General features: G+C 37.1%; 1 protein-coding gene across 3 annotated transcripts in view; it reads right to left on the bottom strand.

Annotated features, from left to right (window-relative positions):
* The window catches only part of LOC138815268 (ubiquitin carboxyl-terminal hydrolase 34), a 204784-nt gene that overhangs the window by 74256 nt on the left and 116714 nt on the right, over window positions 1-13814 (bottom strand). For all 3 annotated transcript variants that reach the window (XM_070004564.1, XM_070004565.1, XM_070004566.1), the window contains 7 exons: window positions 11887-11927; window positions 11082-11206; window positions 8191-8343; window positions 7444-7548; window positions 5470-5525; window positions 5257-5377; window positions 767-950 (listed from right to left, as the gene is read on the bottom strand). In XM_070004564.1, the coding sequence (XP_069860665.1) occupies window positions 767-950; window positions 5257-5377; window positions 5470-5525; window positions 7444-7548; window positions 8191-8343; window positions 11082-11206; window positions 11887-11927 (785 nt within the window). The remainder of the gene's footprint in view (window positions 1-766; window positions 951-5256; window positions 5378-5469; window positions 5526-7443; window positions 7549-8190; window positions 8344-11081; window positions 11207-11886; window positions 11928-13814) is intronic.

The following is a 13814-nucleotide window of genomic DNA, read 5'->3' as shown; positions in this document are numbered from 1 at the left end:
GCATTATACATAGTAACTTTTATAATCAGGTAAGAATATATTTTTATAAATTCAAAGAACTATCAACCTTGGAAGTATTAATTTAGTAGCAATTTTTTTTAACCAAATGATGGGTAAAATTACTTGGTAGTATTAATAATTGGCAAATGCATTACTATTAAGATTATCATAATACTGGTATTGATAATATTTATTGGCAGTAAATAATTTATTATTTGGTAATAACATTTTACTACCTTGCCAAAATGAATCATTAAACTATTCATTACTACTGAATTTATTACTACTGATTACTACTAAATCACTTTACAAAAAAGCCAACGTATTCAGAGTATCTATTAAAAGGTTTTCATTTTATTAAAAGCTAGTGTTTACTCTTTAAATATCCTATCAACAGTGGTTAATAATGTTAAAGTCAATAAAAAGTGGATACTTTAAAAAAGTATTGCTGGGCTAGGAAGGTGGCTCAGCGGTAGAGCGCTTGCCTTGCATGCCTGAGGCCCTGGGTTCGATTCCTCAGCACCACATAAGCAAAAAAGAAAAAAGCCGGAAGTGGAGCTGTGGCTCAAGTGGTAGAGTGCTAGCCTTGAGCTGAAGAGCTGAGGGACAGCACCCAGGCCCAGAGTTCAGGCCCACGACCAGACCCAAAAAATAAATAAATAAAAAATAAAAAAGTATTGCTTAAAAAGCAGTAACACCCAAAATCTCCTTTCTGTATTCAAATTTGTAAAAAAAAAAAAAAAAAGAAAGACAAAAGAATACTTACACTGCATGTGTTGTGCCATAACCCAGTTGTGTATTAGCCTGTAGTTTTCAACAGAACCCTTCACCATTTCTACTAATAAATCATAAGCAGCTGCTCTCGAAGAATGTGATTTGCATTTTGGCTGTTGTCTATCTTTGAGACTGGGCAATAAAAACAAGAGATTGAAGATATCTCTTAAAAACTCCTAGAAAGAAAAAAGAAGAAATTCGGGTATGTTATTTAAACTGGATGTTAATTACATTTGCTAATAATGTACAACATAAAACAGAACTATAATTTGCTAAGACTATTCAAAAAGTTAAAGCAGCATCAACACCATTATAAGTCTAACCAATGTTCTTTTCAGCTAAAGATAATGGAACCGAACAGCTCATTTTTACAGATTATCCATGTACAATGTTATTTTTTTTCTACTGAATTACGTGATAAAAAGGTTTTGGCAAAGTCTTGTTACTCCTTCTCTTGACTGTCTACAAGTCCTACAAGTGCTTCTGCATTTATTTAGTGGCAATAAGAGCAAAAGTAACAAACCATTCACAATGACCACTGTTAAATGCTAGGAAACTGCTGAAAGAAAAAGCAAAGCAATTAAAATCTTGCCAGTCATAAAGTTCATAGGTGCCAGAGTCAATATTTCAAATCACCACACTTTTATTTAACTTCTGTAACAGTGAAATTCAAAGTGAACTAAAAGATTTACTGTGAGATTTAAATACTTTTTAAAAAATTATTATTAGCTTGGAGTTTGAAGGCAGGTGCTTCCAGCCCTTTCTGTGTTAGTTATTTTATTTTTGTCAGTTGTGGGGCCTCAACTCTGGGCCTGGGCACTATCCCTCAACTCTTCAGCTCAAGGCTAGCTTCATTCAGCCTAAAGTAGTTGCTGGAGGTACAAAAGCTCCTCGAGTACTGTGTAGAAAACCGATCATGTAGTAAAGCTGATATATACTCACCCTTAGTAACACTGCCCCTCATTGTGATCTGGAAACTTGTGTGGTAAACAGTTCCTTATACTGATATAAAACTTAAGTAACAAAAGTGGCTTATTGTGCCTAACTGAATGCAGTTTATGCCAAACATGTTTTTCTTTTGAAATGTAGTATTTATTGATTGTAGTCAATTATATGGGCATATGTACCTGTAAACCGAACCTATGACAAAAAACTGGACTCTAGACTCGAGTGTTTACCTAGTGAACAACACTCACATACTTATCTACACTAACTGTTGAGAGATTTAAGCATGCCTTTCACAACTTCATTAGGAGAAGACACTAGGAAATTTAGTTTCCTTTGTACCTTTTTCTATTATTTCATTGCAACAAATATCAGCCATGAGTACACCTATATGCTGAGTCCTGGGAGCAGAAAGAACCAATCATTAAACCCGGAAGTTGCCTAAGGAACTGAGAACAAAAAGAAGCCCTCGGAGTCTATCTTCTATAAAAGGCAATTTAAAATACCTTGCCATTATGGACCTTTATCCTTCCATCTCACTATTGTCAAAGAACATTATAACTCAGATCTCAGCTAGGATTATAAGCGTGAACCACCAGGCCTGGCTAAGAAAAGTTTGAATAATAAATAATGCAAGTAATTAGGGGATTATTTCATGTAACTGAACCAATGATGGTAGGACTTTTACTTTAGAATTTGAAAATGCGAAAATTAAGGAGACACAAAAGCAACACATTTACTTTCTTTGGAAAATAAAGTCAGCATTCAAATAAAGTTAGAATTGGCTAAGAGCTAAGCTAATAATGAACCATCATTGCCAATTAGTTTAGATTTATAAACTAAATGAGCTAAACAGCCTCAGTATTTTGGCAAAGACCTTTTATCAGAAATACTAGATTGGTAAAGCATGCTAAAATGAAGGGTATGTGTGTGTGTGTGCATGCGTGTGTGTGCGTGCGTGCGTGTGTGCCTAGGGCTTGAACTACAGGCCTGGATTGTGAACCTTTAGATTTTTACTCAAGTTTGGCACTCTAGTACTTGAGCCACAGCTCCACTTCTGGCATTTTGTTGGTTAGTTGGAGGCAAGACTATTCCTGGGCTGGCTCTGAACCATGATCTTCAGATCTCATCCTCCTTAAGCAAGGTAGGATTATAGGTATGACAAAGGTACCCATGGAATCAAAACAATTAAAATACATTTAATAGTCCCAAAACTTCTACAAAAGTATTACCTTATGGCTCAAGCACATAATATGAAACACAAAGTAAAAAAGGCTGGTGTGGTTGTGTATACTTGATATCCCAGCTCTGGTAGGAAGTGTAAATAGGAGGATCAAGACCCAAGGTAAAAAGTAGAACTCTATCTCAAAAATGAACACAAGGCTGAACGCTAATTGCTCACACCTAGCTACATGGGAAGGTGAAAATAGGAGGGTCACAGTTAGACTAATCCAGGCAGAAAAGCTGATGAGACCCCTTCTCAACCCACATGTGGGTATAATGTAATGCACCTGTCATTCCAAGCTATAAGTAAGGCTGAGATTAAGAGGATAGTGGTGCCAGGCCAGTTTAAATAAAAAGCCACAGAAACTCTGTAAGAAGGGAAGATGGATGCAGTGGTATCCAACTGGAATGGAAGGAAGCAACAATAGGAAGCTTAAAAGTATGTGGTGTTCATGGCTAAGGTGCAGGTGGGAGAAAGGGCAGAAGTGTTGGCCCAGTGGTATTGCACGAGACTAGCAAGTACAAGATCTTAAACTTAAACATAGTGATAAAAAAAAAGGGGGGGAGGAGTGGAGAGGAGGAAAGAAAGGGGATAAAAAAGAAAAGGAAAAGGAAAAGGGAAAGGGAAAGGAAAGGGAAAGCAAGGAGAAAAATCAGAAGAAAAAAAAGCAAGGAGAAAAAGCCAAAAGGACTGGAGATGTGGCTCAAGAACACCTCTCTGGCAAGTGCAAAGTCCAGAGATCTTAGTACCAACGCAAAGCTAGTAAATAAATAATCTTGTGTGTATAGTCTATGCTCGTATAATCATTGTATTATTCCTTTGGCTACTTTTTTTTTTTTTGAGCCAGTACCCAGAACCTGATCATTGTTCCTTATGGGTTTTGTTTTTGTTTTTCATTGCTCAAGGCAGATGCTCTACCATTTGAGCCACAGCTTCACTTTCAGATTTTTTGGTGGCTAACTGGAAATAGTCACAAAGACTTTCCTACATTAGCTGACTTTCAAACCAGGATGCTCTGATCTCTGTCCCCCAAGTAATGAGTATTACAGGCAGGAACCACCAGTGCCTGGCTTGGCTAATGGTTGTTTTTTTTTTTTAAATCAAAGAAACACTGTTGTTGTTGTTGTTTTAAAATTTGTTATGACAGGAATAAGTGTTCCCAAAGCAGAGGCCAAGTTCCTCCTTAATGGGCTATGGCCCCACCAGGACCTGAGGCAGGAACAACAGTACCTAGGGACCAAAGGCTGTCACCGTCAAAGGGGGGCTTGGGAATGGCCACAACCGAAAATTATTCGCAAATTTTTTAACACAACCAGTAACCTTGCGATAACAAACTCCAAACCACAATTAATTACCTTAATTAATTACCTTAATGAGGGAAATGACAAAAATGCTATCAGCAGGGCAACAAGATAACTACACATTTGTTTAGTATGGTTATTATTTCAAATACTCAACACACTTAAATAAACCTTTAAATATAAAATTTACAACCCAGCCAGGCACTGGTGGCTCACGCCTGTAATCCTAGCTACTCAGAAGGCTGCGATCTGAGGATCACGGTTCAAACCCAGCCCAGGCAGAAAACTCCATGACTCTTATCTCCAATAAACTACTCGAAAAAGCCAGAAGTGGCACTGTGGCTCAAGTGGTAGAGTGCTAAAGTTGAGCAAAAGCAGCTCTGGGACAGCGCTCAGGCCCAGAGTCCAAGCCCCAGGCCAGACAAAACAAAAATCAACTTACAATCCTAGAGCTACTTATTATTTCCATTATATGGTATTAATTCACACTTTAAAGATAGTTAAGATACTGAATCTTACAAAAACTATACCATTAAAGAAGAGGTCATCTTTTCTTTATTTCTGTCCCAGTCCTGGGGCTCTTGAACTCAGGGCATGGACACCATTCCTAACGTTTTGTGCTCAAGGCTAGCCCTCTACCATTTGAGCCACAGCTCTATTATGAACTTTTTGGTAGCTTATTGGAGACAAGGGACTCCTATAAAGTACCAAAAAGACTTGCCTGTCTGTACTGGCTTCCAATTGTTATCCTTAGATCTCAGCTCCTGAATAGCTAGGATTATAGGCATGAGCCACTAGTGTTCAGCAGAGGTGAACTTTTGGTATTACAGTAATAGAAATTAAAACTTGTTTTTATATTTTGAAATGAGTCAAAAGTTTTCTATTCACAGGGTTCAAATTATTGAAATTTCTCCAGTTCTGCCAACATTAAATTCAAGCACAATTTAAATGTTTCAAAACCATAATGTTTCAATCATTTTTCACACAGGCAGTGGATGTTTTAAGACATACCTGTCCTTCCCTTGAAAATTTAAAAGGAGGTTTGTGTTTAATAACACTTGTTGCAAGCCGCAGAAGTCCGGTAAGCCCATCATCTTCTATATTACCATCTTGATGATCAAGGATCTCCCTACTACAAAATAACAAGAACACAAGCAAAACAAAATGGTTATATCATTTATCTTTCCTTAATAATATAACTTCCAATTTCATATCAAATTTTACCTTCGAATACAGTCAGCCAAATGTCTTGCCAAAGCATCTAAGTCGAGGAGTGTTGTCTTAATACAAAAAGAAAATACAAAATTCAAATATAGTTTTTTTTATATTTAGTGTTACAGTATTTCTTATAAAATCATTTGACTAGGGGTAAGGGGAATTTGAGTCCTCTAAACTTATTAATTCAATGATCAACTTAATACAACTATTTTTAAACATGGTATAACATAAAATTATGAGTCCTATAAAAGTCAATTAATGTTGGTAATAATTTAGGATAAAAGAATATATTGAGAAGATACTAGAGTCTGATATTTTATTTAATACATTTACTAAAATGTAATTTATATAAAAGGGAATGCAAGTTACTAGTTGTGGTGCGGGGATTGAACCCAGGGAGTTCAATGTGTTGTACCACTGAAATACATCTCCAACCCTAAAGGACTGTTTTCATTACCATCCTTTTCTTTTGTTTTGAGAACCTGTCTCAGTGCTATCCTGTTACTCCCTATGTAGAGTAGGTTGTCCTTAAACATAAGGTCTCCCTAACTCTGCCTCCTAAATGCCTAGCACCACCTTTAAACTGGCTTTCATAATGTTACCCTGGAAAGTTTACTTCAAAAGCTTTAATTTTCATAATTTTCATAACTGAAGAGCACAATCAAAATAGCCTTCACAAATAATAGTACACTCAACAACCCCCCCCTCCCCCCGAACAACAAAAACAGTAACAACAAACAAAAACCACAGCCAGATCTCTAAGGAAAAGTACTTTGCCAATAGTGATTAGAATCATACTTTTGTATAAACATGCAAACCTGGGCTTAAAAGGGGGAAAAAAATGTGTTTATCTGGTAAGGTAACTGTATTTTAATAAACAGTAATTAAGTAAATAAAAAGGAGATTTTAACAATTAATATGTAAACTTAAAGCTAGACAGCACAAAAACTTTAAGATTTGTGTGTGTGTGTGTGTGTGTGTGCACGCGCGCGCATGCACGTATGCACACACACACTGCTCCTAGTGCTAACTCAGGGCCTGAATGCTGACCTTGAGCTTTTTTGATCAAGGTTAGTGCTCTATCTCTTGAACCACAGCACCAATTTTGGCTTTTTCAGTGGTTAAAGAGTCTCATGAACTTTCCTGCCTGGGCTGGCTTCAAACTGCAATCTTTATATTTCAGCTTCCTGAGTAGATAAGATTACAGTCAACTGGTGCCTGGCCAAAGATTTTTTTTTTTGGGGGGGTGGGGGGGTGGGGAGGGTCCGGTCGTGGCGCCTGAACTCTGGGCCTGGGCCCTGTCCCTCAGCTCTTCAGCTCAAAGCTAGCACTCTACCACTTGAGCCATAGCGCCACTTACGGGTTTTTTCTTTTTGCTTATGTGGTGCCGAGGAATCAAACCCAGGGCCTCATGCATGCAAGGCAAGTGCTCTACCACTGAGCCACCTTCCCAGCCCTGGCCAAAAGATTTTTAATGTCAAATTTGTACATTATGAAGTGACTAATTATAAAATTTTTTAATGTGTTCCCTATTTAAACAGACCCTCATCATATACTCTAATTTTTTTGAAATTACCACTGATATATTACACCCTAAGTTAATATAAAGAAAGAAAATTAAAAAGTCTATGTTACAAGTTTATCTTTAGTGATCAGAACTAGTGTTTCTTTAGCTTAAAATAATTTCAATTTTCTTTTACACATTCAAGACTCCAAATCCATATGCTCTTATAAAGAACTATATATTTAAACTTCAATCTAAATTTTACTTTTCAAATAAGGTTTTATAATCATAAATCTAGTTGACAGTTAAGGTAAAAGTAAAAATAGAAAGAGCACACCAGAAAAGTACAAATAAAACAAAAAATATGACAGTACCAACTAATTATAAATTAGTAAGTCTTTTTAACTCTAAGGACTAATCATAAACTGTGTAAAATTTATGTATATTAACAAGTTAGTGTATAATTTTGAACATACCTGACTAGCATCCTTTATATGTATGTTATCAACTAATTTGCACAGCAACCAAAAATATTCTTTGCATCCAGGTTTTAACATTGGTTCTTCCTCATAATCATCTATCTATTAAAAAAATATACTTTGTTACAACATTTTAAAATAAACTTAAGTAACACATTAAACAACTTCAAAAATCTAACAAAAATGAGTATAATTCTACTTTGTATAAAATCAGAATAGTTGTGTACATCAATGAGTAAAAGCAAGACGACTAGAAAAGGTTTCAAAATTACTTATACTTGGAAGGATACAAGTAAAAAGGGAGATCATGCAAAGCCAATAACACACAGTATTTTTTAATGGTTTCTGGATTTATCATGTGGTATATACCTTTACAAGGACAATATACACAATGGGCAAACAAAATATTCGTAACTCATAAGTATCTTTAAAAAGTGATATAAATGAATGGAAAAGAGCTCCACTTATGGTATTTTTACACCATCATAAACTCATTAACCAAAGGCACTATTTTTGAAACATCTTACTAGTGCATGCACACAGACTTGAAATAAACACACACTGATTCTTTTACTAGTTGTATAATGGACACCATATGTCACAATGTTGTCACTTTAAGAACTATGACTATTATCTTCTAGGGTAGAACTATAGGGAATAATCTCAAGGATACAGTACAAAATTAAATATGGAGGAAAAAAATTACAAAAATAGAAATCACTGCTAAACACAGTAAAACCTTACCCTGATAGGTTTGAGTGCTTGAGCATCAGGAAGAAATTTCAACAATGTTGAGGCAGCCAAAAGAAGAAAAGAGCGATGGATTGAGTCTCCTCCATCTAGGCCTGACAAAGATAACTTATAGAGACCATTGCAAGATTCATGACGAACTGCAGTCTAAGTGAGAAAAAGCAAGTTCCACAGTCAGTCTGAGTTAGTATAAAAAAAGCTTGCACTGGGCTAGGGATGCAATTAAGAGGTAAAGCACTTGCTTAGCATGTACAACACTATGGGTTTGATCACTATCAGAAGAAGAAGAAAAGCTAATTTAGTTATGTTAGCACAAATGAATGTAAACTGACTTCTTCAGCTGTTTTTCTTTAAAAAGAAACATTTTAAGTGCTTTAAAAATACATACAAAAAATACACACAAATGCAAAAATTCACAGTAGAGTTAGAAGTGTGATTCTCTTACTCTCTTTTCTATTTTTGGTCAGTTGTGAACTGAACTCTGGGCCTGGGCACCGTCCCTCAACTCTTCAGCTCAAGGCTAGCACTCTACCACTTGAGCCACAGTGCCACTTCCAGCTTTTTTTTTTCTTTTTGCTTATGTGGTGCTGAGGAATCGAACCCAGGGCCTTATGCATGCAAGGCAAGCACTCTACCAATGAGTCACCTTCCCAGCCCTCTTACTCTCTTCTCTCTCTCTCATGCCAGGCCTGGGGCTTGAACTCAGACTTTGGGCACTGTCCCTAAGCTTTTTTGCTCAAGGCTAGTGCTCTACCACTTGAGGCAAAGCTCTACTTCCAGCCTTTTGCTGGTTAATTAATGAAAAGAGTCTCATTGTCCTTCCTGCCTGGACTCATTTCAAACCATGATTTGCCAGAGCTTAGCCTCTAGGACTACAGGCTTAAGCCACAAGCATCTAGCTTTTTTTTTTTTTTTTTTTTTTTTTTTTAAAGTTAAGGTATCTATCTTGAAGTAGCTGTACAAAGGGGTTACCATTCAACATGCCCATTCACCTTCTTTAGCTAAAAGTTTTAATGCTGGCTATAAAAACTAGGAAGTTGTGTATTCAGGGAAACATGCTTAGCACAGAGCTACATTCCCAGATACAGCAATGTATTTTACACATAAAATTCTCATGTCTATACCAATGTAAAAACACTATGATCATATAATGTGTATCACAAAATATGCTATAATACACACATTTATTTTTCCAGAAAGTCCTAAGTATGGCCACAAAAACAGATAACCACACAAACATAAAACAAAACTATGAAAAGGGATGAAAGAAAGGATATTCATACCAAGAAATAAGTAACAAGACGAACTACTGAGAAAAGAAAGCAACAGATAGAGTTAGTCTGGTTAAATATAAGCGCATATGGGGCTGGGAAGGTGGCTCAGTGGTAGAGCGCGTGCCTTGCATGCCTGAGGCCCTGGGTTTTATTCCTCAGCACCACATAAGCAAAAAGAAAAAACCCAGAAGTGGCGCTATGGCCAAGTGGTAGCTAGCCTTGAGCTAAAGAGCTGAGGGACAGCGCCCAAGCTCAGAGTTCAGGCCCCACGACTAGACCCAAAAAAAAAAAAAAATATATATATATATATATATATATATATATATATATATATATATATAAGCACATATGAATTACCATGGTACAACTCCTTTGTATAATACATGAAAAAAAGACAGGAAAGTAAAAACAGGTTATTTCAAGGGGACTGGTAGAGGCAAGAGTGGGGGGGACTAAGAGAGTGGGTGAACAGGGCAAATATGGTCTTATGTGCATGTATATATAACAAGGAAGGGCAGGTGATGCTGGCTTACACCTATAATCCTAGCTACTCAGGAGGCTGAGATCTAAGGATCTCAATTTGAATCCAACCAAGGCAGAAGTCTGAGAGACTCTTATCTTTAATTAACCAACAAAAAAGAAACTGGATGTGTAGTTGAGGTAGAAGAACACTAGACATAAGGGAAAATGCAGAATGAGTGTGGAGCCCTGAGTTCAAGTCTTGATTCCAGTACAAGAAAACAGGAGAGAGAAGAAGGGTGAGAGAAGAAAGGGAGAGGAAGAAGGAGAAAAGGGGACGGGAGGGGAAGGGAGAGAAAGGGAGGAGAGGAGAGGAGGTGGGGAGGAGAGGGGAGGGGAAGAGAAGAATGGAGAAGAGAGGAGGAGAGGGGAGGGGAGGGGGAGAAAGAAAAGGAAAGAGGGAAGATGAGGGAAAAGGGAAGGGGAAAGGAAAGAGGAAGACTAGACCTTGTTAAAACTATTTTAAGGGTGAAAAAGAATGAGCAAGAGAAGGGTGAGTTTGAGGTTCATTGTATCTATGTGAAGGATATAAAAACTCCCTTGTACAACTAACATATTTAATACACAGTAAGAGCTGGGGGGTATAACTCAAGTGGTATATTGCCTGCCTAGCAAGCATGAAGCCTTTAGTTCAAACCTTAATTCTCCAGAAAAGAAAATGTTTACAAAAAAAAGGTGGGGGGGTTGAGACATCAAACTCAGGGTTTAGTTCAGGCTAGGTTAGCATTTTACCGCTGAACTCTACTCCTAGCCCCTGGGGGGGGGGGGGGGAGAACCAAAAAACTCAGTGTTTACTGCAGGCTAGATATATATTTTTACTACTGAGCTATATTACCAGCTCCTGGAAAAGGCAATTAAAAATAAATCTAAAGCATTTGTCTTTCAGAAAAGGACAAATACAAGTAATTTAACATTTATATTTCTGCAATATTACACCTTACACCAAATGTGATAGACTGAAAAGAACTAGATAATGTGAAATATTTATAGAATTATGAATATTCACTCCCATTTGGTCTTTTTAAGTTAACAATGCTAAAAGTATGAAAAGGTATGAAGAGTAAAAGCACTAACCTTCAATCTGTATCTTACCTCAGGAATAAGGAGAGTCAGTTTTTTCAGCCAATCTTGTAAATAATCACTATCAGCAAGGCTAGATTTCACTAAAGAACAGCAATGGGCCCAGCTGACCAGGAGCCACATTGAATAATGTGAAACTAAAGATACAAAGAAAAAACAAAAACAAAAACAAAAAACAATGACTATATAGTATGGGCTAAGAAGAAGGTACAATGCTTATCATTATAAAACACACAACCAGTGGGGCACTGGTAGCTCATGTCTGTAATCCTAACTACTCAATAGGCTGAGATATAAGGATAATGGTTTGAAGATGGCCCAGGCAGAAAATTCCATTAAACTCTTATCTACAATTAACCACCCAAAATGCCAGAAGTATAGATGTAGCTCAATTGTAGAGTACTAACCTTAAGCAAATAGCTCAGAGACAGTGCCCAGGCTCTGGGTTTTAGCCCCAAGACTGGCACTTAATACATACATAAATATGTATTTAAAAATATACGTAAGTCCCGCCGGGCGCTGGTGGCTCACGCCTGTAATCCTAGCTACTCAGGAGGCTGAGATCTGAGGATCTCGGTTCAAAGCCAGCCCGGGCAGGAGAGACCGTGAGACTCCTATCTCCAATAAACCACCAGAAAGCTGGAAGTGGTGCTGTAGCTCAAGTGGTAGAGCGCTAGCCTTGAGCTGAAGAGCTGAGGGACAGCACCCAGGGCCCAGAGTTCAAGCCCCACGGCCGGAAAAAAAAAAATATATATATATAAGTCCTATCTATTATTACCACTTTTTTTATTAAAAATAAATTTTGGGAAACCCTTACCTTCATGCCTGGATCTGTGATCAGTCTGAGCTTTCAAAACTCTGTGAAGTAAAAACATACCACCAAGACAAATTAAATCAACAATAATGACAACTAATAAATTAAACTTATGGAGAGAACAAGAATGGTTGTTTCCATAAATAAAATGAATAAATACAACATAAAAGTGAATACACAAAAGGACTCATCAGTTAAGAGATGTATAATACAGGCATAGGCTATCTTGGTTTAGAGTTTAAACTTGAAAAAAGTCATGGGGACATTACCTTGCCCATGTAAATTTGTAACCCCTCTGTATGGTAGTTTCACAAAGGAAAAAAAAAAAAAAAAAAAAACAAAAAGGAAAAAAAGTCATGGGGACTCAGTATTGGTGGCTCATGCCTGTTATCCTATCTACTCAGGAGGCTGAGAACTGAGGATTACAGTTTGAAGCTAGCCTGGATAGGAAAGTCCATGAGATTCTTATCTTCAATTGACTAGTAAAAAAAAGCCAGAAATAGAGTTGTGGCTCAAGTGGTAGACTGCCAGCCTTGAGCAAAAGAAGCTCAGTAATAGTGGCCATGCCCTGAGTTCAAGTCCCATGACCAGCACAAAGTCATGAAGATAGGCGTGGTGGTACATGTCTGTAATCCCAACTTCTCCCAAGGCAGAACAAGTTAAGTCCAAATTTTGAAGCTGGCCCAGAAAAGAAGTTACTGAGACTCCATCTCCACAAAGTAGCCACCATGAAAGGCTAGCACCAATCAAAAATAAGATATCTGAGAAATAATTTAAAAAGCGCTAGGGTTAGGAGTATTGGCTTATCAAGTATAAGGTCCCAAGTTCATATCCCAGTACCACCCCCCCCCAAAAAAACCCACCTTTGTTGGCATAAAATATCCTTCTATATTTATAATGCCAATTTTTTTTACTTTTATTTTTTTATTGTGAAAATACCATATAGGGGCTAGGAAGGTGGCTCAGTGGTAGAGCACTTGCCTTGCATGCATGAGGCTCTGGGTTCGATTCCTCAGCACCACATAAGCAAAAAGAAAAAAGCCGGAAGTGGCGCTGTGGCTCAATAGGTAGAGCACTAGCCTTGAGCTGAAGAGCTGAGGGACAGCGCCCAGGCCCAGAGTTCAGGCCCCATGAACAGAACCCCCCACCCAGAAAATATAAAAAAAGAAAAAAGAAAATACCATACAGAGGGGTTACAATTATATGGGGAAGATAATGAGTACATCAAGCATTGTTGCCTCCTCCTTTGTTTCCCCTTCCCATCCCTTCCCATTACTACCCTCCTCCCATAATGCCAATTTTTTAACAGGAATAGTAAAAGAAATTTTTTGTAAGACAGAAATGCATAGCTGTATATTACTTCTACTTTTCCTCAGAGGAGTATGAGGAAAAAAGTATTTTTCCATTATACTTTAAATAACTTCAATGAAAGATTACTTCAACTTAGAAAACTAAATAAGAAATTTTTTCATTTTCATAAACCAAGATGTAAGGATTATCTGCCTCACAAATAATCCACTAATCTGCAGAGTTTCTATTTTGTAGCAATTAAAAATGTAGCTATCAAAATTCCAAAAGTCAGATGGACTCAATTGTGCTAGCCAATAATCTCAGTACTCAGTCAATCGGGGGAAGGAGGCTCTTAAATTTGAGGCCAACCTAGATTATATAGTGAGATCCTGTCTCAAAACCAAACAAAATTCATTTTATTGGTTTAAAGTAATAAAAAGTAGCTCAAGTACACAAAGCATTTGGCCACATTTCATGGTTCCTTTTTGTATAATGGTACAATATAATTAACTTTACCAAAAGAAACATATACTCACATACCTTTTAAACTTAGTGTTGAATCATTAGAATATTTTTAATAACACAGGCAAAAGATTCAATGTAGCTACTTTAGGGGAAGACATGAAAACATTATGCCACTG

Source organism: Dipodomys merriami, unplaced genomic scaffold, assembly GCF_024711535.1.
Source record: "Dipodomys merriami isolate MVZ:Mamm:240054 unplaced genomic scaffold, mDipMer1.0.p SCAF_63, whole genome shotgun sequence".
Classification (NCBI taxonomy): domain Eukaryota; kingdom Metazoa; phylum Chordata; class Mammalia; order Rodentia; family Heteromyidae; genus Dipodomys; species Dipodomys merriami.
The sequence above is the reverse complement of the archived record's forward strand: the minus strand, read 5'-3'. Positions and strand labels throughout refer to the sequence as shown.